At 33.5% G+C, this 25,741-nt stretch overlaps 1 protein-coding gene across 2 annotated transcripts in view; it reads right to left on the bottom strand.

Moving 5' to 3' along the window:
* The window catches only part of LOC145973860 (uncharacterized), a 174,644-nt gene extending 153,552 nt beyond the window's left edge, over window positions 1-21,092 (bottom strand). Inside the window, exon 1 of one of the 2 annotated variants that reach the window (XM_083103468.1) lies at window positions 20,459-21,092. In XM_083103468.1, coding sequence (XP_082959594.1) covers window positions 20,459-20,621 — 163 coding nt within the window. In that variant the 5' untranslated portion in view covers window positions 20,622-21,092. The remainder of the gene's footprint in view (window positions 1-20,458) is intronic. The other variant, XM_083103469.1, reaches the window with a different exon arrangement.
* Between the last annotated feature and the right edge of the window lie 4,649 nt (window positions 21,093-25,741).

Below are 25,741 nucleotides of genomic sequence, written 5' to 3'. Positions count from 1 at the left end.
GCAGAATATTATTCTAGCCTAATCACAGAAGTGGATTCGAAGATGTGCTGCAGGATAAGAGCCCGCATTCGTAGACTTATGCGGAATATCTTAGTGTTTCCATGCTTGCTGGAGCACATGCTGTCTTAAGCTAATTTAAAGCTCATTAAAAATTCCTGTCTTCATGCTATCTATAATGCACCTGCAAAGAGCCGGATGGCAACCTGTTCCCGCTGATCAAGTTATATTTCTCTCTCTAGCTTCTGCGATAAGTTGATATCCTAGCAAGAAATGCGAATGGAAATTTGCTGCTGATTTCCATGGATATTAATATGTCGGCAACAGGAAATTTTCTTTTATATTTTTCTTTTATATTGTCTTGACAAAATAATCAACGCTGTTTGAAAGAAAAATAAAATATTGCTCGAAGATTAATTCTGTTAATTAATGACTTTTGATTAAAACAAGTTCCCAAGAATAGAATTAATATGTTGAGACACTTATTTTAAAGATGACGAGATTAAAAAACTATAATGATTATCAATATAATCAATAAGGATCAATTAAACCGTCTCTCCTCGTTTTGCGTTTCTATGCATATCGATTCTTTCTACGGAGGAAAAAGATACAACGTTCGTTACGATTGCTGACCGGCTTTTTCTTATGCGCTCGTACAAGATTCTTATAGCAGGAAATGGTTCTCTTCGAAGATATAGTTCCAAGAAATCGGAACGCAAAAATCGATTGCGAGTTTTATCCGCAGAAACCGGAATTTTCCAACTCCGGAAAGAAATGTAAAACGCAATTTGCTCGTGAATAACGATACGATTCTTTTTTAATGGAACGATGCAGTTTTTTCCGATGCTTTATTTGCGCTGAGAAAAGAGAGCAAATTATTTTCTATTGAAAACAAAATAAAAACAAAATAAAAATGCAGCCAATATACAAAACTATAAAATATATTGACTCTATCTGTTTCTACTTTTCAATTTTGTTCTCAAAGTTGAATTATAAATTTCATTTTTTTTCGGAATGCTTCGCTGATAAAGGTACATATATGAGAAAATAAATTTGTCTCATCGTAAATTTATCAGATGTTATTCTACGAGAATCCTCATATCGCAATCAATTATATGCTCGATCTCTCGTGTATTTTATCATAGATTAAAACGTTGTACGTTTAAACGTACATACGTTAAAAATGTACCAATTTGCAACGTGTTATATATATTAATGCACTCAACATTTCCCCGCCTCTCCGTCGCCGGCATTTTAATTGCACGGGACACGAAGGTCATAGTTTTAATCGCGAAGATACAAGTCGGGCGAAGAAGATGATCGTCGTCGGCATCTGAAGGAACGATCGTCTACAAGTTTTAATGAGTAGCCGAAGCTATCGACTCCTAAGAGTGCGGTCTTAATTATCCACGAAAAATTACGATCGTCGGATTACAAAGCTCCCTATCGGGCCACGCCATCTAAATTCAAGAGTTCGCTCTCCTAACTCAAGGACTCGGCTTTATAAAGCGATTAAAAGGGCTTAGACATTACGAGTCTTTAAACTTCCTTCTAAAGTCTAAGAAAAAAAATATCATAATATATTTCAAAAGAGAGTGTTTAATTAAAAATTAAATAATAAACTCTTTAGAATTCGTAAAATATATAATTTAGAGACCTTCACTTTATTAAATTGACCTACTCTATCGTTTTCATCCATAACGGCATTTCGCAGGATCCGTTGCCTTTGATTCGCACTACGTGGGTCGGGACAGCTTTCTCTGATCTCAAAACCAGACCTTCTTCTTCCTCTCGACTTTCGATGGAACCAGTCGAGGAAGGTTTGTGCTACTTCCCATGGATTAACAGCACATGGCACGAGTTTTAGTATAAGGCAAAAGACTCGGATTCGGTGCAAAATAAGAGCATTAAATTTAACATGCAAAATATCGTGTTGTAATCCGTACCAGAGTTAACAAACGTGTAATCAAAACGATTTGAAAAAAAATTGCTAGATTCCAATTTCTGCTTTGGTTTTATCTCACATTATGTGATATGTAACATTTTATTAATTATTAATTAGAGTATTTTACATGATTATTTGTATATTATAAATTAAATAAAATTTAAGAAAGAATTTAAAAATTAAATAAAATTAATTTAATTAATTAAAAAGAATCCATGTTACAAAAACTAGATGAATATTCGTTGAATATTGATCAATAATCAAATAGATATTGGACAAACTATTTGTAATTTAATATATATACGGATATTCGAAGTGTTAAGTCGACCAATGATTAAGCTAAAAGTATGAAAAATGCTTTCTTCAAGTGTCGAACTTTGAACGCATTGATAGAATAATATGATGTTGTACTCGCTCACCGAGATTGGATTGTATTATAGGATACAGTATCACAATACAAAATGATTATGATATACGAGAGCATAATCGCACATCGAATCGATCTTGAATCTGATCAGAGGAATCTTTTCGCGTCAGCTGCTTTGAATGCAAAGCATGCTTTCATTCGGATGTAAGACGGCGTACATCTCGGTTATATCACGTCGCCGCAAGTGGAACATGTCTTTTTTTATTTTGACGCTTAGTCGAAACATGTATCGAATAATTTATTCGCTAAATATAGAATAAGATATATGCGTCGTGACAGAATTAACCCTTTCTCTCTTTTCAAACTTCAATTTAACAGTTTTTAGAATAGATTTCTACAAGAAGTATATCTATCTGTTATAAAAATTGTATTTTTAACAATTAAAAATATTCCGAAAAAATCTTAAATTGCAATTCTAAGGAATTCGTGATATTTCAAAATTTTTTAAATATTTGTATCATGTAAAAATAATTTTTTTTCTTAAATCAAAAAGAGAGAGAGAGAAAAAGAATGGACGGACTTGCCGGACTTTTATCTCAAAAACGATTATAGTTTTTGTGTTTGAAACTTCTGAAAGCGTCGTGACTACGTCAAAAATTTTCTTGTAATTCGCGGTGTCACGATCCGTTTATAGTGGCGCTCTGAAGGTTATAGGTCGCACACGACATGAGATAACGAAGAGTAACAGGGTAAGAAAGTACAAGGATGACTGGCGGTACATGAGACGCGATATTATCAGAATTGCACTTGAATAAAGTATAGCGCGACATGGTCGAGAATTTCGAGTTCGAGTCGACAAAGTTAGATAAAGTAAATATTTTTCTTAATTATTTCTTTTCTATTGAAAGAGAAAAATTGAGTATTCCGATTCTAGATTATTTTATCGATCGAATGTCTAAGCTCAGGAAAAGCAATAAATCTTCTTATTTATATGTTTATTCTTCTAGATGCGATAACTAGCAGCTCATTAAAGAGTTATTTCGTTCTAACAAGTCAAACACATGATTATGTGTGTAACGGGCCAATCGGTTATTCGACAATGACACAACAAAGATTAATTGATTGCTGCTAGAGATGAGAGCTCTCGATGCGTTCTCAGTAAATGCCCTTTCTCTATCTCAACTTTTCTCTCTTTCTTTCTGTTTGGTTACCCAGCCTTATCTCCCTGATCCTGCACCGTCGGCATTATTACTATACAAACGGACGATCATCTACAAACACGCACAGGCTTGAATTACAATGTGATAGACGTAACCCGTGACCCAAAAGTCTAACGAGAGACGTCAAGGAAAAAAAGAAACATGAGCTATAACGATGTGATCGTCTCATTATATTTTGTAAATTGGATTCGATTATCAAACTTTCAAATATGACAGAACAAAATGTTCTCTATTTGACTATCTTTTAAAGATCATTATATCTTTTCAAGATCATTATATTATTTCAAATATTATCACATTATGAAAATAATAAGCTATTGAAATAAAAATTAATTTTTCGCGGATAGAAAGAACAAATGGAAATTGCAAATACCAGCATTTTTTTAAATATCGATATAAATATAATGATATTTACGAAATATTTAAGAAATATTATTTTATCTCTCTATGTTAATTATCTCTTAAAAATCATTTTTCCAATTATATTTTCAAGAATATTCTTTTTAACTTGTAGCAACTGGTAATTACTACTTGATGGAAGAAGACACGTTATTTAAAACACGTTATATAAGTTATTAATATCTGTATAAATAATAATGAGAATTAGATGAGACGAGATGAAATGAATGAGATTAGAAAGAATTAATATCCCGAAGAATAATCCTTTTCAACGCTTTTCAATTACTTCCCACAGTCGAGTAATTAACGATCGTTACACAGTTTATAATTATGTAAATTACTAACGTCCTCGAAATGCTAAGTATCTGCATACAGCATGTAAATTGATATCTACGACAATTTAAATTATGCGGTTTTATCTCTTCATCGGGGTCTCGTTTTAATCTCCAGCGAAAGGAATCTATCGCGGATCTTTTTCGCGCGCAATCGTGTCGCGCGATCCGAGTACAACCGAGTAATAGGATTCCGTTTCTATTTTACCGCATCATTCGTATGTAATGGAGTAGTCGACAGATAATGCACTTAATGTATCAAGTATTTGATACATTACACGTTTACGATACGCCCACGTTACAAATGAAACAGAACTGTCGACGACATTTTCGCAATTCACGCATGCGTGACATATAACGCGAGATATAAGACTATCGAAGTAATATTAATCCTTGTTTATTCGAACGTGCTAATTAGATGGTATTAGGGCTGATTTCAACCGCGATATCGTGTTGCGCGATATCATCTTCACAGAGAAATCATTTTATGAGATACCTCATGAAACATAAACAATTGCTTTCAGATTCAGACAAGAAAAGATTAATTTCCACTGCTTAATTAAAACTAAGAACGCATAAATAGAATTTTAACACAAATTTTTAAACAAATTTTACAGATTGTCATAAAAGAAGATATAAAATTTTCTTATCTTATTAACTATATCTTATTAACATCTAATATATACTACTGTAATATTAAATCTCTGTCGCGAGCCTTTTATATTCCAAATCTCAAACTTTTATAAAACTCATGTGATATTTGAACCATTTTATATATGTGTATAAAAATATAAATTTTTATTTTAAAAATATTTTTCTTTCTCTTTAAATTATTATATACGAGTAATATTTTTTATATCTTTTTAGAGAAAAATATTTAAGAATATATATATATATGCATGTATGCATGTAATTATATGTAAAATCCATTAAAAAATTTTATTCTGCAATATATATAAAAAAAATTTTGCTGCGGATCAAAGTTGATCAGTTCTTCCACCATGCGTGCTGCTATTACCTCTATCCGAGAGTTAAATTAATAGACCTGAAAGAACAATTACCGTACATTTTTTATTTTTCTATCACGAAACGATACATTGACTGACTTCATCAAGCTGCGAATGGCGCGCCTGATTGTAATCCTGTAGTAATTTTTGCGCGCGAACAATGCGACAGCGAACACGTGGGTTACGATGGGCCGATGAAAGATGAGGCCCAGAAGAAGAAACGGTAATTTCGGGCTCCCCATGTCGTCCGCGCGCCGTTACATCGCCATTTCGCGTTCTGCCGAGCCGCGCTATAAATCAAAAGCAGGGCGCAGCCCTGAAACACACCTTCCGTCCATCCGTCTGCTTTACGTCCGCGCAAAGATAAATCCAATTTAAGTTCTAATTATCACGAACCATGTTAGTCTGGATAGCGTATAATAAGGATCGAGAAAAAGAGAGAGAGAGAGAGAGAGAAATGGAAAAAAGAAAGAGAGAAATATAATAAATATATACGAATCATAAAAAATTATATAAGATGGCACATCTATGGATTTAAATACATTATGTTTATAAATTGATATTTTTTCTGTAAGAATATATCTTGAAATAGGTAAAATTTTCACGTTTTAGAGTTTTAATAAGTTGATTTATAGCTGTTTAATAATTAATTTAATTTTTTATTTTGAAGAAAAATAAATCAAAATAAAAAATTTATGCAAATTTTATACGAGTAAATCTAGAAAATACATACATATTCAAGCAATCTTCTTTAAAAATTAAATTTCTAAAAATGAAAACTTGCATAAATTCTACTTTCCTCAATATTAAAGATGCAAATGATTTCGCATCATCCCGCTTCAGAATCAATAACTTTTTACGGCTGCATCGTGACATGAAATTTCATACATGTGTATGTTTGCCGTTTTCGCCCGCTTAGATCACGCGTCGTGACCTGACTAAATGCATACAAAGCAGCGCAGGAAGTCGGCAGATGAGTTGTGCAACGCGAATGGAAGGATAAAGCGATTTCCCACGAGACGGCTCTCGGCAGAAGAGACTTCACAGAGGCTGTCCCGGGGCATTCGTCGAACCCTCTTACGGAGAGGAGGAAGAGCTACGTACATATACGTGTATATGGCAACGCGCGCGCGTAGACGATCAATCTCGAGAGCGTAGCGCAAGAAGCGGTGGAACCAGACTGCGCTCTTCAAAGAGCTTGCTAGACTAGTCTAACGAGATGTTATCCTCCTCTCCTAGCATTTTCCACTATCTACGTCTTACGACTCTACGATCTGATCGCTGCTCTCCCGACTAGAGAATCTTTCCCTCTCTCTCTCTTTCTCTTCACTGCTCTCCTCTTCCTTATTCTTCTCTGTTTTACCTTTTTCAGTCTTCCTTCCTTCGCGAGAGACTAGGAGCATGCTCCAGATCCCGCTGGCTCGATATCTCGGAGCAGCGCGGACAAGAACACGCGCGAATAAAGAGAAAACCGATATTGGAAGCCGGAGCGCGTTTAATGAATGCAATCAAATGGGACGCCCACGAATCCGATTCAACGATGGACAATGTCCGGTAGGCAGAGAGATCAGATCACATTGATGGGACCGTGGATCGTACATGGAGCGGCCCGATAAATCATCTTGAAGAATGAACGCCGATATCGCGGTTGTTTGATGCATGAGTCTTCTCTCTTTTTTTCGATACTGTCGACGCTCGTAAGCGAAATCATCGACTCTCTCAAGTTACCGCATTAAACATTGATACGTCGAATATTCATAAAAAGAACATCGTGATAATTTAAATCGAAATGGAGAGAAGAGGAAATGAAAATTTTTTTCAACTCGCTATGATTGATGACATTATTGCAACGAGTAAGCGTAATTAATTATACTTTCATAGCGATACTTCATTTGCGACACGTCAATGTTTTCAAGGTGCGCCTATTTTTCCGCCTACATAACGCAATCGCCGACCGACAGGCCGGCAAGAAGAGGTCCTTTGTTTCCTCCGAGTCCACGAGACGTTAACCGCACGCAATTCGTCCGTCCGAAGAACCGCTTAATAATTCTTGCTTTACGACTGCCGAGCTGCATCCTAGATGCCCCCGCGCGTCCATATCCCGCTCGAATAAACTGGCTTTTTGCGTCGGGGGACAATTCCATCTCGCTCGTACAGCATGCATCATATCGTAGGGAAGTGTTGTAACACGCTAAAGGTAATTGTACGCACTCGTGCAAGGCGCAAAATCGCTCGTTTCGGAGCGTGCACGATTCTGTGCGGCCGACGCAATATACCGCCGAGCATAACTGCGGCTACGGTTATACGCGCAGGAAAGATTCAGCACGAAGGAACGCTTTGTACATCCCCTTCGGTGCGACCAGCGTGCGCTAACCTTTCTGTTCAGAGAGAAAGAGAGAGAAAGAGAGAGAGACGGAACAATCGGCCGTTCACGCCGTTAAAATATCAACCGCGACATTATCGCGAAAGCCGGTCCACTACGCCGCGTTCGCGATTTGCACTCTCATTGCTCATACTGCTGCGAGTTTAACCTTTTTGAAGTTGTACAGACTCTTTTTTTTGCTTACCCTCATTAAAGAATATTAAAATTTATGAAACATTTAAAAAAAGTCTAGCGATTAAAAAATTAAGGTCCGGAAAAAATATGGCATACGTATAATTGCACAATATATGTTTTGTATAATTTATATAATAAATACAATAAAATTATACAAAATTTTTTTAAAATACCGTGAAAATTTTTAAGGGATTTGTAAATTGTTTATTTTAATATGAAGAAATTTTCAAATTCAGATCTTTCGCTCTGCTGTAAAGTTCATTATAGATATTAGTCATTCATGTTATTTTTCGATATTCAAATTTTCAGATTTTCATTCGATATTTAGATTCCGTTGTCATGAATTTAAAGACAGATACGAGAGAAAGACACTAAATTGCTTTTGCGATAAGACAAGGATCGATCATCTTAATGAATTAATATTTATCAATGATCTGCGCTTTTATTAATAAATATCTGCCGAATCTCATTCAACGCGATGCATCCGCGCGAAAAAAATATATACCTAGTTTTTTGTGCTTCCTTTCATTTGCAGAGATTCTTTATATATTTTTTCTGAATTATTACTTTCCAAGATAGAAATAATATCATAAATCTAAACATTTTTTATCAAATTCAAAATTTCACAATCTAAAAATTTTAACACATAAGAATTATATTATATATAAAATATAAAAATAATAATATTTAAAAAATAAAAATTAAAAAAATTTGAAAATTTCACTGATATCAAAAAATATTTTGATAATATCTTGTTAAAATTTTTGTAAGGTAAGCTCTGATTTTTAAGAGAATTCGTAGAAGGGCATGAGATTTGAAATACATATATATTTGTGTGTCCACTCTTGTATGTCTTTCGAAAGGAAACGAAGAGACTGACTTAAAGAAGAAAATGAGATAGAAAAATGGTCCAGAAGACTCTTTAAAGGGATGGCAATGCGTGACGGCGCGCGTAGGCGGTTCAACGCATAATTATGTAAGAGTCCATTAAACGGGGAATCGTTAATGGTTATTTAATGGGGGTGGTGGCCTCGTGTTGTTGCACGCTACGCATGTGGTCGACCATGATCAGCTTGTTCGCCACCTTGACGATTTCTTATTCTAGAAATCAATGCAGTTATACATATAAAGCAAAGTAATTTATATTTCAAATGATGCACCAATGTTATGCTAAATACAGTGCAACGTGATATCGATAAGAATCGGAACCATTTCTCTTGCCACAGAAATCAATTGTCATTAAAAGCAACATTTTTTTTTTTAAATTAAAATAGAATTTATTATAAATATTTCTTTAATTAAAGAATATTATTTAAAATTATTATTTCGTATTTATAAATATAACAATAGACACACACATATGCAATAGAATCCGTAGAATTTGTTTTTACTAATGAAATCACTAGTTTATAAAATAAATAATATCTCATATAATATTGTCAAAAATATTATATGACCTGTACATTTTTATATTAATTATTTTAATTATTTATTTTAATTATTTTAATTACCTCATTATGTATCAGAAACGATTCTTATCGTAAAAAATATTTTTAACAGTAATAAAATACAATATAATAATCTTATAAGAGAAAGTAATTATGTATATTTCACTTTCATCCTAATTAAGAAATATATCCGCGTGATCAAACATTTATCATGCCTTTTATTTAAGACAACATTTCCATCATCCATCGAGAACCGAGACAACCACACGTGCATGCGTAAGACGCATATATGCGTAGCGAAAAAAGGCAAGATGACGAGATGCACGTATGCGGTCGCGAAGCGAAGCGCACGTTATCTGAAACGAGCGGACGTTACAAGACCGTGAGAGAGCGCGTAGCGATCGGTTTAGATGAGTCCGCGAGCTTTTTGCTCGTCTGGCTACGGATCCGGTTGATGGATGGTCCGCGTGGTCGTAATATAGTCGGCATGCGAATCGTCTCGCTGATTCTCCAGCTCTCGATATCCACCTTCGAATTCGCGCATGCACGCGTCGGCGATTTGCAAGCGACTTCCCGATCGCGAAATAGCGGTTGATAAAAAATTCAAGATCATTTTTTTTTTTTCGTCTTATTAAATTTCTTCTGCGCAAATATCTTTTACTTTCTCTTCATTTCTAACAGCGCATTAATCATTCGTACTAATCTAGTTATTAATCTAGAAGAAAATTTTAAAATTACTAGGAAAAAAACTTATTATTAGCTCTTAATTTTGTCAGTAAATTTTCCAACTTTTCAAAAGAGAAATAACTTTGAAAAATATTTCGCGTATCTGTCGACTTGCTATGAGTGAGAGTAATTAAAAAGTGCTTTCGATGAGAGCTGATTTCGATTTCAAGTTTGAGTTCGAGATCCGGAAAATTTTTTTCAACTAAATTTTTCAGTGCTATTTAAAAATCTGTTTAAGATCGTGGCAGTTATGAAAGCATGTAATATCGATTAATAATTTGCCGGAAAATTACTAATCAATATTCCGATTCTAAAAGAACACGATTACAACAATTTTTTTGCTAGACAATTTGCCATATTTTTCATTCTTATTTCCATATAATATAACTTTTATAAGATAACATGAATCAAGTATTTCATCGATATCAGTGAAGAATACGTGAGTACTTTGATGCGAAAGTACGACAGGATTGATTAATGATTGATGTAAAACAAAGTATGAAGGATTTGCGTAAACACATAAGAAAAAAATTATACATAAAATGCTGCATCTCTATAAATATTAATATTAAGAATTGCTAATAATTAAATAACATTAAAGAATTCAAAAAAATTCTGATGCATCATATTTTTGGTTACAGCTTTCTCTTTCCCGAAGGAAGTATCAATATGCAATCGTCAACCTAAATTTAATGATAAATATTAGAAAGTAGACAACCAACGTTTCATGTAATTTTGAGTACGAACGATTTATAACATCATTATGGAATCGCATCATATATCTGACAGATTGCATGATAGGAAAAAAATGCACACGAATAATCACTCATCCGCTATTCATTTCGTCTGAGTTTCATCAGTATTCCGTCAAGTGGATGTACAAAGAACGATAATTTCCCGTGTCGCAAAGAACTGCGAATAATATTTCATGACATATATACGATGCGCTCTGAACTTTCCCTTTCGCACGATTCTACAGGACTGCGATCAAAAGAGGTTCAACAAGTTCTTCGGTCTATCTAGTACAGCAAAAAATTTGCGGAAAGGCTTTCACCCGGGAAATCAACGATATAAGTAGATCTCTCATCTCTTGATGTAATCGATGTAATCATAGGTATCACCAATATAACGATCATCTCATCCAGTAAGATATAATGAAAAATATTCGAAAAACAAGAATCTTATTGAGACTTTAATATTTCAATATTACCAGAAGAAAAAAATCATAGAGATCTATTTTTATACTGGATGTTTGATATTTAAAATATAAACATTCATATAGAAAACATAGATTCTAAAAAGAGAAAAAAATAACTGTATTAAAAAATTAATTATTTGTTTAATTTGAATAATATCTGCAATTGTTATTTTTTAATATTAAGATAATAAATCGATTAATATGTATAAAAAATCAGTGTCTTACTTTGTAATTATAGTACTAAATTTTTAGTACTCGTATTTTCCAATCATTTTAAAATTCCTCTACGAATAGAGAGGCATTTTATTCTTTTTTAAAAAAGATAATTAAAAACTCGCACATACAGCTGGCTGATAAAGGCAGGGCGATGCGTCGAGATAATCTCGGACAAAATAACACGTTACAAGCCCGACAAGAACCCTAAACCAACCGCATTACAAGTACTATCGCGCGAATCCGCGCAGCGCGATCGGCCAGGATTTTACACGGTGAATCCCTCCTCCGTCCCGAGCTATTTCTCGCCGTTGTCCAACGGCGTAATGACGGATAATGACATAGGCCGTATAGCAAAACAAGAGAGAGAGAGAGAGAGAGAGAGAAAGAGAGAGAGAGAGAGAGAGAAGCGGCTAACTCTTATAATATAAAATAGCGGTGCACCGCGTTCATTCACCACTCGTTCGTTTGCTTCACCTGTCCGTACTACATCGAGTTGTGTTTGTTACACATATGCGAAATATATCGTGTCTCTATAAGCTCTTAGAGCATTCTACGACTGTATAGTCGTTATACATAATCGTACTCCGAAGTAAATGTAATAATTTAAAAAAGTGTTATCAAAATTACTAATTGTAGATATCTTTAAATACTGCAGGCTATAATTAATTATAATTTCGTGAATTATGTTTATCGATTTTTGATAAAAAATTTTTGTTAAGAATGAAACCTATTATACTGTAGCTATTGTATATGTGTTGTGTATATGAAACTAGTTACTTATTATCTCTACATTACGATGTAGAAAGTAAATTATATTAATTCAATACCAGAATATATAATATTTTCTCTGTATGAAAAAAAATATATATAATGTATTAGTGGGACTACAAAGTTAATTAATAATTTGTCTAATTATTTATAATTAATATTGTTACAAAGTATAATCGCTAGATAAACAAGTGAAGAGTTAATATAAACAATAAGATAACTCCGTTAACATAGGACTGATATGAATTTCATAATTGCGATTCGCTACTAATTCCCATAACAAGTCTCGTGGATTCTTATCAAAATCCTAGGATCACTTTAAAGAACCGGCTTGGAATTGTAGAAAGAAAGAGAAAGAAAGAATATGCGCTATTTCCACTTCTCTTTCCCTCTCTCTCTCTCTTCCCTGTAAGTATCTAACGTGCTGCGAAAGAGTTACATTCACCTGCATGGCCGATTGCTAACCGATAATTATCCCACTATACTCCACGCATTCTTTTTTAATTAGTGCGTACGCTCGTCCCTATTACATTCGTCATACAGAAGCATCGCTAATGATTCTAATGAAAATAATTGAAGGATTACAGGGATGAATAATCCCTGTCCATCATTCTTCTCTAGAACAAGTACTTTTCTCTATTTTTTTTCTCTTTATAAATTATTCGCGTAAATTAAATCATGCAAATATTAAAAAAATATTAAAAAAGATGTATATATATATTTTTTTCTCTATATATTATTCTTTTAATATATTATTAAAAATAATATCGATCTTTACTATTGACAAGAAAAATATAAACGAGGCACGCACAAAGAGTTCACTGAAAGCTTTGATTAAAAACCAGTTAATATATACACACTTTTATTTTTCGCTTCTGAAAATCTGTTTAATGACTAAATGATTTCTTTCCTAAAAGTGTTAAAATTAATCTAATTGGGACTTCAAAAGTAGTCAATAAATATATGATTTATTCAAATTGCAATGAAATTTTACTGCGTATCAACAAAGCATATCGAAGAATTTTCGCACCTCGAAGCGTTAATCAGACTCCCAGAACAAGTTTGTTCTCGAAAGAAAGAAAAACAAAATGCAAAAATATCCCCTTCTTTTCTAGAGCAAATCCAGTTCCGTTCGAAAGTTCGATGTCTCGGCGAACACGCAATTTGCACGCGTTTTCCTTTCCTGTCGGTACCCTTATTACCTTTAATGCCGAATGCGGGAATGCGTTTTTTTATCGCCACCGGTTACGCGCCATTGTGCCGCCGATGGAATGCCGCCGATATTTTTGACGGCGTGCAAAGGTGTAACGAGCGTAATAATTTACGGGCCGGGTTGAAATAGCGCGTCTAAGGATTCCAGGTAGCGGCGGCCGCGAACGTCATGTCGCGAACAAACGGAAGAGTTATGAGATGACATAATTATCGCGGCGAGATGACGCGTTACAACGCGCTGATAAACGACAAGTCGCTCTGTCGCGATTTTTTTTCCCGCTAATGACTGCGACAACGTCGAAATCCCGGTCATTACGGCGATTAAAGATAATGCGACCTTATTCGCTATTCGCATGATCGAAACAATCGTTTCTGCGCTCGGCGATAATCATCGAGAGATCGGCGCTTAGCGATTTTAGACTCCTATAATTTGGAAATTAACACGGATTTCAAATCCTAATTTCGTTCGTTTAAAATAAAAGAGAGCTCTTTACTTTCACTTAATTACCCATTGAAAAGATTAAACCTCAGATCTTTCACGAAAATTACAAAACCGATTTGATCTCGCAATTGTAACGTGATTTACAATCGTAAACGATGTCGGTCTCATAAATGTTTTTTTGTAACAGTCTACATTTTGCTAATTATCTCTTCAATTTGTTTTTACATATAAATGTTGTAGAAGTAAAAAATGAATAGATAATAATTCATACTAGAAAGTTTTTACTGCGGAATAAAATTTTATCTCGCACTCATGAGAGACTCTATAGCAGGTTTAAGTAAATTTGAGCAGTCATATTCTTAAAAAACACAAGCATAAAAAGCTGTTATTTGCCATTTGCGTAATCGAGACAACAGTTTTCTCGACTGCCACGTATTTCGCGTCGGAATTTGGTTCATTTCTTCGGCGTTACTTCGTAATAACTAACTCAGGAGTGCATAAATCGACTTGGAATAAATCATCGATATTACACTGATTGTGAGATATGTATAGCGAAATTCTTACACGAAAAAAAAAAAAAACAAGTAAATCTGTTAAATCTACTATTGTATATAATAAGGATATTAAAGATTAATTCAAAAATCATTGTAAAATTAATCATTGTAAATATATGAAAAATAGCGACAAAAATTAATTGAAATAAATCTAAAATATAAATTGCGTTTTATACAACAAAATGTTACGCGTATTAAATTCGTTTAAAGAATTTATAAATTCCGTTTGCTTGCTCTACATTTATAGTGGTCAAGAAATTCTCATGTAAAATAAATACAACGAAAACGCTCTACGATACATCTCGACACGCTAAATAGTAAAGAGAAGATACAAAAACGGGAAGCACACACAAGAATTTTTTGTTTCCATAAATTCTACTGACAGCTCATTCGTTGCTCTGACTTTTTCGTCGGCTCTCGCGCGATAGTAAAGAGATTTTAACTATTCATTGTTCTGGGATAATAATGGGAGCGAAATGGCCGCGCGACGTTAAAAAGAGGAGAAAACGCTTGCGGTGGAACGCACGAGCAAAGGATCCTAAGCAAGTTAATGTCTCTAATTATGACCGGTTATAAAATTATACCCTTCGCACTTGGTAGGAGTGACCGAACGCGTTCTGGTCAGATCATAAATTTCCTCTAAAAACGAACAAGGGAAAGGAGAGAAAGAGGGGATCGACATCGTCGCCGCCAGAATTTCAAGTACATTTTGCACCGTGCGCAAATATTATTATCAGTCTTTAAATCTCTCCAGGGCGATTCACCTGGAGTAAATCAATTCGCGAATTTTCGTCGCGGTTCCTCGAAACGCACGTCCTTGAAAAACGTTGCGCGAATACTGAGCGTCAGCAGTAAACATTGCGCAAATTACGAAAGAAGCAGCGCTGACACGGTCTTGGAAGAAAAGTAAGCGTTATATCTCTGAGCGTAATATAATTTTGCAATGTTCTGCAAATTGCAGTGAAAGTAGGTTCAAAAAATGTTTACCGGTAAATTGTATATTTGAAGAAATCAACTCTTTTATCCCGGATTAAATCTAATACGAAACTTGAATTGTATTTTTACATTATAAAGTATTCTTACATTATTTTTCTTTATTTTCAATATTAAATATCTTGCTTACTCTACAATCTAATTTTTAATCAAAATTTACTTCTAAAAGTTATTATATATATTCATAATTTAAGCTATCGTAAAAATTTGTTTTTTTTTTTTAATAAATTAGCATTATAAATAAGTTGCTTTCACTAATATTCTTTGATATTTTCGAGAACTGTTTATTGTGAAATCGCAAAGGGTAAATAAAAATACTATGGATTGATAGATGATTTCGCGGCTATAAGACGGATCGAACAGCTGCCGAGAGAGCAATTTAATCTTAATTAAATCTCCCACGGTTATCTAACGTTGCGTGTACGCCGAGTATTCTGAATCTTCTTAGAAAATTGCATCCTATTGCAACCTATTCTTCGCGGCGATCTTAGCAAGCCACGCAAGTGAATGCCGCAGCGGTAGTCCTGATAAGGCTCAAATCGACTGTATCTCATAATATAAATCCTGTTATCGAAAACCGCGGAAGAAAACTACGCATAGCACTTGCAACACGAAATGTAATGCTTTCTATCTGCGATAAATCAAATTCCCGCATTTACACAATTATCTCTTGATTCTTTACGTTGCTAATTAAAATCTATCTTTATTGATTTTCTAATAAAATTACTCTTAGAATTGAAACTCTAAAATACACGTAAGAAATATATACGATAATTAAATTAATTCTATAAATTAACTTCACACTTTTATTAAAAAATCTCGACTTTTACCTCTATTAATTACCGTTTTTAAAAAATAATTAGTTTAATTTAATTATGTTATTGTACTTATTTTATTTACTATTTATTTAAATATGTATGTATATGAATAGAATTCAAAAATTTTTCATTAAAAAATGTCTTCATCAAAAAAATTCTAAATGTATTAAGCGATCTGCGCTAAAATAGTCCTCATCATTATATTTCAAAATAATGAATATTTTACTAATTATCAGTGAAACTCGCATAAGTCTCTCACACTCGGTCGCATAAAGACTAGTCAGATAGATTATTATTTCTAAATGCTAATAATTAAAATCATCCTTTTTTAATGTAATTAAATGAAAATAAAAATTTTTAAATAAAAGTATGTGTTATAAATTAATTTATAAAATTAAAATTTCTCCACCACTCCAGAATAATAATTTAAAATCGTGAGCAACATCTCAATTTAGTTTATATTGGAGAATGCTCCAAGAATTTGTGATAGCACGTGATATGCAAAACATTCACAAAAATATCGAAGTAGCATTTCTTTATTTGTTACAGCAAAAAGATGTTGCCATTAATAAAAGTAAGTACAATGCAAAATAATAAGATAGTATCTCTCTCTTGAAAGTTTAAAGAATTTTGACATTGATGCGAATCCATAAGACGGCGCAAAAAAAGAAATAATCACGTAATTGTCAAATTTCGCGAATAAACCGGATGTGTTATGAATTGATCCGGGTTGCATAAGTATGCGTGATTCATTAGACATTACCTCTTACGAGTTGTAAATAACATTAAGAAAGTGTAAACTACGCGATCGTTAAATAAATGCCCACGGCCGGCGAACAGTTATCCTTAGGCCATGTTGGCACGAGGTCTCTCCTTTTCATAGCAATCTCGACACGTACATACTGTTCGCATCAAGGTTGGAAGAGGATTTTACACGGCCCGATGCCAGGAACGTTTTCCGCGCGCATCCCTCCAGTGCATGCATATGCATTCGCCGTACTACGCATTGTCACACGTTGAAGAACGATCTGTCGATTCGCGGAAAGTTATTCGCTCTCGGCGATCTCTCGGGAATATCAAATTTTCTCTCTATTTCAGTTATTTCAATTTTTTAACAAAATAACTCAAATATATAAGAAGATCATTACTTGTAAAATAATTAATACGAAAAATAATAATAATAATAAACTAATAATTTAATACGAAAAATTTTTACTTTCTTTATTAAGAAGAACATTCTTGTAAAAATAACGTAAAATATTTATACAGGGTGATTCATATAAAGTGACCGATGTGAATATTAGTTAAAGTTGAAGAGCTATGAAAAAATTTTTATACCAAAAGATGTTTGACACAGAGGGGGACATCGTATGATACAAACGATATTTTTATAGATGAAGGCATTAAGGAGATTTCAAGATCAACTTAATTTTTTTAAATGGAACCCCCTATTTTTTATTACATATTCTTGTAGCTCATCTCGAGAGCTTTCGAAAACACTATAATTAAGTTAGTTTTCATTCAGTACTTTCCGAGTTATGAGGCTTGAAATCATTTCTTAATTTTACATAAACCGTAAAATATCTTGTAAAATATTCATTTTTTGATTATCTTACCTTAATACTTTTACGTACAAAATAATGAGAGGAATCAATTGGTGTAAAGAAAACATATAGTTGTTTCGAAGAAAAAATATGTAATTTGCAATTAACAATTACATATTTTTTCTTAAAAATAACTATGTGTTTTCTTTACACCAATTGATTCCTCTCATTATTTTGTACGTAAAAGTATTAAGGTAAGATAATCGAAAAATGAATATTTTACAAGATATTTTACGGTTTATGTAAAATTAAGAAATGATTTCAAGCCTCATAACTCGGAAAGTACTTAATGAAAACTAACTTAATTATAGTGTTTTAGAAAGCTCTCGAGATGAGCTACAAGAATATGTAATAAAAAATAGGGGGTTCCATTTAAAAAAAATAAGTTGATCTTGAAATCTCCTTAATGCCTTCATCTATAAAAATATCGTTTGTACCATACGATGTCCCCCTCTGTGTCAAACATCTTTTGGTATAAAAATTTTTTCATAGCTCTTCAACTTTAGCTAATATTCACATCGGTCACTTTATATGAATCACCCTATATATGAAGAGAATTTTTTAAAAATTATTTTTATTTTAAAAAAAGATTCTAAATTTACCAAACGATCTATTGCGAAAATTCTCCATCTCATCGTGCACATATATTTTAAAATAATGAACACTTAACTCATCATCATCAGTGAAACTTGATCGCGTAGAGATTAATCAGATTATTATTAATTCGTCGTGCACTGAATTCAATGAATTATAAAGAAATCGTTCTTTTTCTCACAATCAGTTACTTTCTCTTTAATAAATATAAATCGCGCCTAAAAAGCTGTAATGCGTGCGAAAATGTCTAAACCGCCATTTGTCGTTTCAGAGGGATCACAGTCCATTAATTTCAACGCGCAAAGCGACAGCCCATATTTTCTTAATGACGCATCGAAGCGTGCTAAAGTATCACTGATGGTGATTTAACGCGAAACGTCGTCGCGGAAAAAGGCTTGACATGCAGGTCATGTCAAAATTTATTTGTTGAACTTATATCGCATTGGGCTGCCAATGAAAAGCGCGATCGCGCAAATAATTTGTACTCACAAACGGGACCTTTCAGGGTGAGAGGATTCATCAAGCATCGCGTGCGACGTGCTTCCGTCTTTCTAAGTGCATGCAAATTAATCGATTTGAGATCGGGACGACAGATGCGGCTCGACAATGAGCGTCGTGCATTCTTAAACGCTATAGGAAACCGATCCTATTCTATTAGACTGAATTTAATTGCGACACTATACACGCATCACAAACGCGCAACGAATCATAGATAGCTTTTGAAGAGTATCCGATGAGTGAAATCAGTTGATTAATATTTATTTCGAATAGTAAGATTAAAAGTAAAAAATGCATGAATGCATTCAGTAAATCTGTATAAAAAAATAGTGGAAATTTATAAAAAAGTGAAATATTAAAAGAATTTTTTTTACACATAATCAAGCTGAAAATAAAAAAATATAAATCAATATAAAAAAATATAAATCAATATAAAATAATATAAAATAATCAACATAAATCAATATAAATTAATATATACAAATCGTCGGTATACTTTGCGAAAATGCGCTCTACATGTATGCATTGATAATTATCATAAATATATTTTTTAGTGTAAATGTAATTATTCATAAATAAATAAAATTAATAGGCTCGTTCTTTTAAAGAGATTTGATGGATTTTGCAATCTTTGCAATTTACAGAGAATTTCTACGGAATATTTTGCTACGACGCGATGGAAGATGAGCGAGCGTACTTTCACAGAAGCAAGCGAGTGCAAAGGTCGTTCTTCATCGGCAAAGCCGAGAGGAGCAACAAAGTTCAGGCATTCACCGTCATTGCAATAATCGCCGGAGAGTGCGGTCCTCATGCGAGAATGAGAGGGAGAAAAGTCGATAGATAAGGATGCAATGACGATGAAATGTCTTGGTTATACTCCTTTCTCTTTCTACCTTTCTATATTATTATATTTTTATATATAGATATATATATAGATATTTTTTTATAAAATGTGTGTTGTGAAAACAAGATGCAATCAACTAAGAGTAAGAATTACAATTATACTCTCATTACGGATGTAAAAATGATAAAAAATAAAAAATATATAATTCTCTTCTACAAATATAATATTACGTTATTTCATTATTGATTTAATGTTTAATGTATATTTAATCATTTTGCATGATTTGAATTTTTAGTGTTTTACTCCTTTTATTATTTCTTTCACAAAATTTAATATCTAATGTCGTAAATAAATTTTTATTTAATTTTTTTATTAATGTTCTAATTGTTAGACACTTCAAATTTAACTAAATCTAATATTGTTGCATTAAATTATTATGTAAGTGATTAAAAATTATGAATGTATAAACGCTCACAAAATCAATTAATTGATCAATTATAAAAGCTCCTCGTGCTTTCATTCTTCACACATGCAATCTTTTATATATATATATATATATATATATATATATATATATATATATATATATATATATATATACCTCACGATATCTCATAATTAAATTAAAATATTATTTCTTCATTGAAATAGAGCTTAATAGAAATTTCGATGATGCTCAATCGAGAGCGAATTAAAGAAATCAAATGAAATTCACTCACCTGTATCAAGACGCGGCCGCTCGTTGGACGTCGAAAGGGATTCCAGGTCATCTTCCAAGGTCGCGACATCCTCGGCGCGCGCCAATATCACCAGCACCGCGGAAGTCAGCAGCAACGACGTCAGTAACACTGTCCTCACCGATGTCAAACCTATAAGCGTCATTTTTCAACCAACACCTTTCCACACTCGAGACCGGTCGTCGTCGCAGCGCGGTCACCGCGTACCGTGTCGCGATCACATCTTCTTTCGATTCGAGAGTTCGATATATCAAATTCACTGCGCGCGCGTATTTTATTCGAAAAACTCGCGACTGGACGCACACGAACTCCCGGACGAAACGACTTCGAAACGATGACGACTTCGAAACGCGAACGTCGATGTTCGGCGTCGGTGCTCCATGTGAACTTAACCGCAAATCGGGCGAAGAATCGCGAGCGCGTTACTTGTAATCGCACTGTCACATGTCGGACGCGCGAACGACAGTTGACGAGGACAAGAAAGGGCGACAGGACGAGAGGGGAGTTCGTTGTTTGTGTCAGCCGGTAGCGCGTGCTACCTGTTTTGAAAGAAGTGTGCGCCCACCGCACCAGTCCATGCCGCACTGCTACGCCGCCGTCAGGTGTTTGAAAGCAGCCGCCGTCACGCGATCAATTCGCGACATCTTTCGGGCGCTCGCCGAAGTAATCGCGCGCACGCCCGCGACACTTCACTCGACTGTCACGTGAGCCGCGCACTTACTACGCTCACCTTCTGCCCCCCCGCGCGACACGTGATCCCCCACCACTGGTTCATTCATGGAGACACGCGCTTTTCAGCTCTCTCTCTCTCTTTCTCTCATGTATACGCTAGCTCCGTCGTCGCATATCGATGCGTCGCACGTGTTATTGTTTTTGTTTCATTGTGTGACGCGTCAATGACTTCGAAATGTATACAAAGTCGGATATGTATTTATGAGATTTCGATATACGAAGGATGATGGATTAATTCTATTTTTATTATGACGTTCGATCGTAATCATTTTTGCGCATTTGACATATAAAAATTATTAAGAGAAGACCAGAATTATAGTAAAAATAAGGTAATATTAAAGAATAAAATATATAAAAAATGTGAATTAACATTTGATGTAATTAATCGAAAAAATCGATATAACAATTTTGCTTCAAAAATTCGAATCGAGTCATCGGACCGTGATCAATACGACTAGAAATGTGCTTTAAAAAACGCGGGACTGCCATTTTGTGAACTATTGCTAATTTCACTTTTTTTCTAATGTAATATTTTCACGATATTTGCATAAATAATAATAAAGATAGTTATAAGAGATAAGTCAAATAATTACAAATTAAAAACTAGTTCTAAATCTTAATCAATATCTCGAAAATGTAAGAATTTACCTATTCGCGTTTCCTCGGCACGTCGTATCGATTCGCACCAACGAACGGGATTCGCGCGATGCAATAACCTTGCATCTCTCTCGGCGTGGGGGACTTGCAAACATGTACCTACCTGGTATTTAATTAAACCCGGAAGAAAAAAGCTATCGATGCAGGAAGCGATGGGTTTGGTGTATGTACGCGAGCAGCGAGCCATACTTGGAACTCCGTTACGCGGGACAACATAATGACGTAGCTACGGGTTGATCGGCCGCGTTATCTCGATCGACTTGAAGTGTGGTGCTTCAAAAAGCGCGGGACCGCCGGGCTGCTGGCAATTTCGCATTTTGTTACTTTGGAATATTTTCACAATTTTTGTTAACTTATGTTAATTTTTTAATATTTTCAAAACTGACAATTGATTAATTAATTATTTTGCTCTAAGATAAAACAAGGATAAAGATGAAATGAAATATCCTTACAGTTTTATGATAATAAAACTCTTTAATACAGCCGCGATCTGTACTAACCTGAAAAATTTCTCGTCGTAAATGTAACAAACAGAGATATATATCCATCTTATCGGTTGCCCTTTCTTCCTCTTCCCTTCTCGTTCTTTGTACCTCGTCCTTGTCGACCGCGAACGGACAAGTGGTCTGCGGTTTTTCATCCCGAAGAAAAAATGCGCGGTCGATGCACCTGGGATCGCGGATCGATCGACTATACGCGTGATATTTGTCACGAATCACCCTTGTTTGTATTATGGCGAATCCGCAGCGGGGGTCATTAATCCCTAGTGACTTTTGTGCGGATTCGTCATTACGCGAGAACATATTTTTAATAATGATTTACGTACTACATTAATTTTTATAAACCTAGACAAAATTCTTTTTCTTTCCCCTTCGTTCCAAAATAAATTGTTTGTATATTATTATTGACTACTATAATGTTAAAAAAATGAGACATGAATATAATAATAGAAATAAATGATATATAATAAAAAAATAAAAGAAATGTATTTATAACATCTGCACTTTTTTAGATAATTTAGATCAGGAAAGATTAAGCTTCTCTCTCGTGACGTTTATGAACGATTATTACGAATTATTTGAGCTTCGATTATGAAGATGATATGAATATTTGCAAATTGATAAATTTGCTGATGTTATGTACGTGTGACAAACATATGCGCAAATTTTATAATAAATTATCATAAAAATTTAATCGATAATACATAAATTAATAATGTATAAATTAACTTCTAATTTAAGAAGTTTAATTTTTCACTAACTTACTACTTGACTAATTGGAAAAGTATTTATTATTTTTTATCAGTTTTTGAAAATATTTTTTTAATAATAACATATCTAACATACATCTGCGCACTAGAATTCTTTTATTTTTAATTTATATCAACGCAGATAAAATAATTATACATAATTATTTATTTATGTATTTTTATCTTTCTCTAATTCGCTCAATAAACATTTGATATATAAATAAATGCGTATAAATATGTATGTAATTTTTTATTCTTGTTTGATTTGGCTGGAAATGGCTTGTTAAAAGCAGCCGTTTCTAATTTCAATATCTTTAACAAGATACCGCGCTATTGAGAATCAACGACGTTGATCTGATAGAACCGTTAGAATGACGATCTCTTAATTCCATCGCGAATACATTTTCGTTTATGCAAAGCCTCTCGAAAAGGGGTACATCGTGTGATCGTCGAATACTCGTAAATATATTCGGCGGCGTGTTTCTCACCACGCGAGCCCGAAGAAAACAACATCGTCTGTTTGTTACGCGTCTTCTTCTGCTTCGCCGGCTGATCTGTGACAGCGTGGGGCTCGTACATATTCGAGATATCGTGCGCGAGAATCTTTCGTAATATCTAAACGCATATACGATATGCACACGAGCGAGACTCCCGCGGCTAAGGGACACGCAAATACTCGTAAATTAAGGGTAGAGTTCTTTATCCGAGTTTAGTTAAATATTCTTTCAGGATATGTCAGTTAATTAAATTCGAACAGCTCAAAAATTCTCAATTATTTGAAGTCGATCCTGATTGATCCGATTTTGTCGCGAAAAATTAAAAATCTCTCTCGCATTTGTTTTATCAATAATTTTACAAATACACAGTTGTCTAAATATGTATTTGATTCTGTTTTCTACGCTCTAATTTTTTTTTTTCTCTCACGATCGAAGAATGAATTCTCACAAAAGCCGGTTTTACTGGTTTTTTAATTAGATTCGGAGACAGTTATCTCAGTGGTAGAGAATTTGGCACTTTCATCGGTTGTCGTCACTGCATTACTTTCACGACAGATTCGCTTATAGATTCGGAGATTGAATCCTGAAACAAAAATTTATTATCAGAAGGCATTATTAATCATGATAATTGTAGATAAAAAATCGCGCGCGCGCGCGATTGACGAATAAACAAATATCGAAATCAAAACAGTTTCTTTTCTTATCCTTTCTCTTACCATAATACATGAGCCGATTAATGATCGTTCGATGAGCTCGAAGGATTTCGCATTTTCGTTGTCGATTCGCTTTCCATGAATAAATGAAAGGACATTAGCGGCTCTTACATATTACGCGTTCTCTCGTCCGCAGAGGATAAAATTTATTGCATCAAATTGGTTACAAAATATGCCATAAGTCTCGCTCGATTTACGACCATACTGTCGACGTGGGTACAAGTCCTCCAATGTTACATGGGGTGTGTCAAATTCGCCTCTTTCTCTGACAAAAAAATATTGTATTAAGAATAATAGCGCATGATTAACAATATCAGACATCAATAACTGCTCAGTTAAAAGGGCAGCTGAGAAATTTAAATAAAAATTAATAAAATATTGTTTCTTGTTTTATATATGTATTTATAAATACGCGAAAGAATCGAATATATTACATCTTATCCAATTAATTTTAATTTTATGCTCAAATAAAAAATTGAAAAGATTATACAACAAAATTTTTGTTAATGTTACTACGATTGTTGTCACAAAGAATAAATTAATTTTGTATTCATCTAAAAAGGGAAGGAGTGGAACACCTGAGCCATTTTATGATATGCATGGAATATACGAGGGAACGCATCAAGATGCAACTAAATATTCATACGCAATGCATCATGTGTTGTGTGCTGCACAGCATGCGGAGATATGAAAATTTAAAGCAAAAAATATTTATTCCCGCAACGAGTGGAGGCTTAATTAAAAATCGAGTAAAAACCGCTAAAATCCACCAGTTATCGATTATGCTTGGTATCATTCAGCGCATCTGTTTAATATACATATAATAAATTATGTTAATAAGTTGTTGTCATACATAATGTCGTTTCACGTTGAAACTGCAGTCGCCATTATTCATTTTGTACAGTAATATATCTAAAAAAAATTAAAAATTTAATAAAGGAAATAAATTATTTAATAGAAGACATCTTAATAATAATTTAATTATATTATTACTTTTTATACTTTAATATAAATATTTTCTAAATCGTGTCTATCCTTGTTTCTGTTTTTCGTTTGTGTTTCTCGTTTCTGTTTATATTATTTGTCTGTATTGTGTTTTAATTTTGTTTTTAATAAACGTATATGTTGATTTAATATCTTTTCATGTGTTACTTTTAACTGTTCTAACTGTCTTATCATAATCATCTGTAAATAATGTAAAAAATTATACATTAATCTATATTGCATAAAGATACATCTATGATGTATCATTTATTTTTATGCAAGAATAATACATAATAAATGATATAAAATAATATAAAAAAATAATTTAATAATATAAATAATGACAAAGAAATATAAAAGAAGACTTACTATTTCTTCATCTTCTGATGAGTTCTCTTGATCCTTCTCTTGCTTCATTTTTAAATTCCATATT

The sequence above is a fragment of the Camponotus vicinus genome, unplaced genomic scaffold, assembly GCF_025532165.1.
Source record: "Camponotus vicinus isolate PSW18456_S1 unplaced genomic scaffold, iyCamVici1.0 SCAF_6, whole genome shotgun sequence".
In the NCBI taxonomy this organism is placed as follows: Eukaryota; Metazoa; Arthropoda; class Insecta; order Hymenoptera; family Formicidae; genus Camponotus; species Camponotus vicinus.
This window is presented reverse-complemented; position numbering and strand designations above follow the sequence as displayed.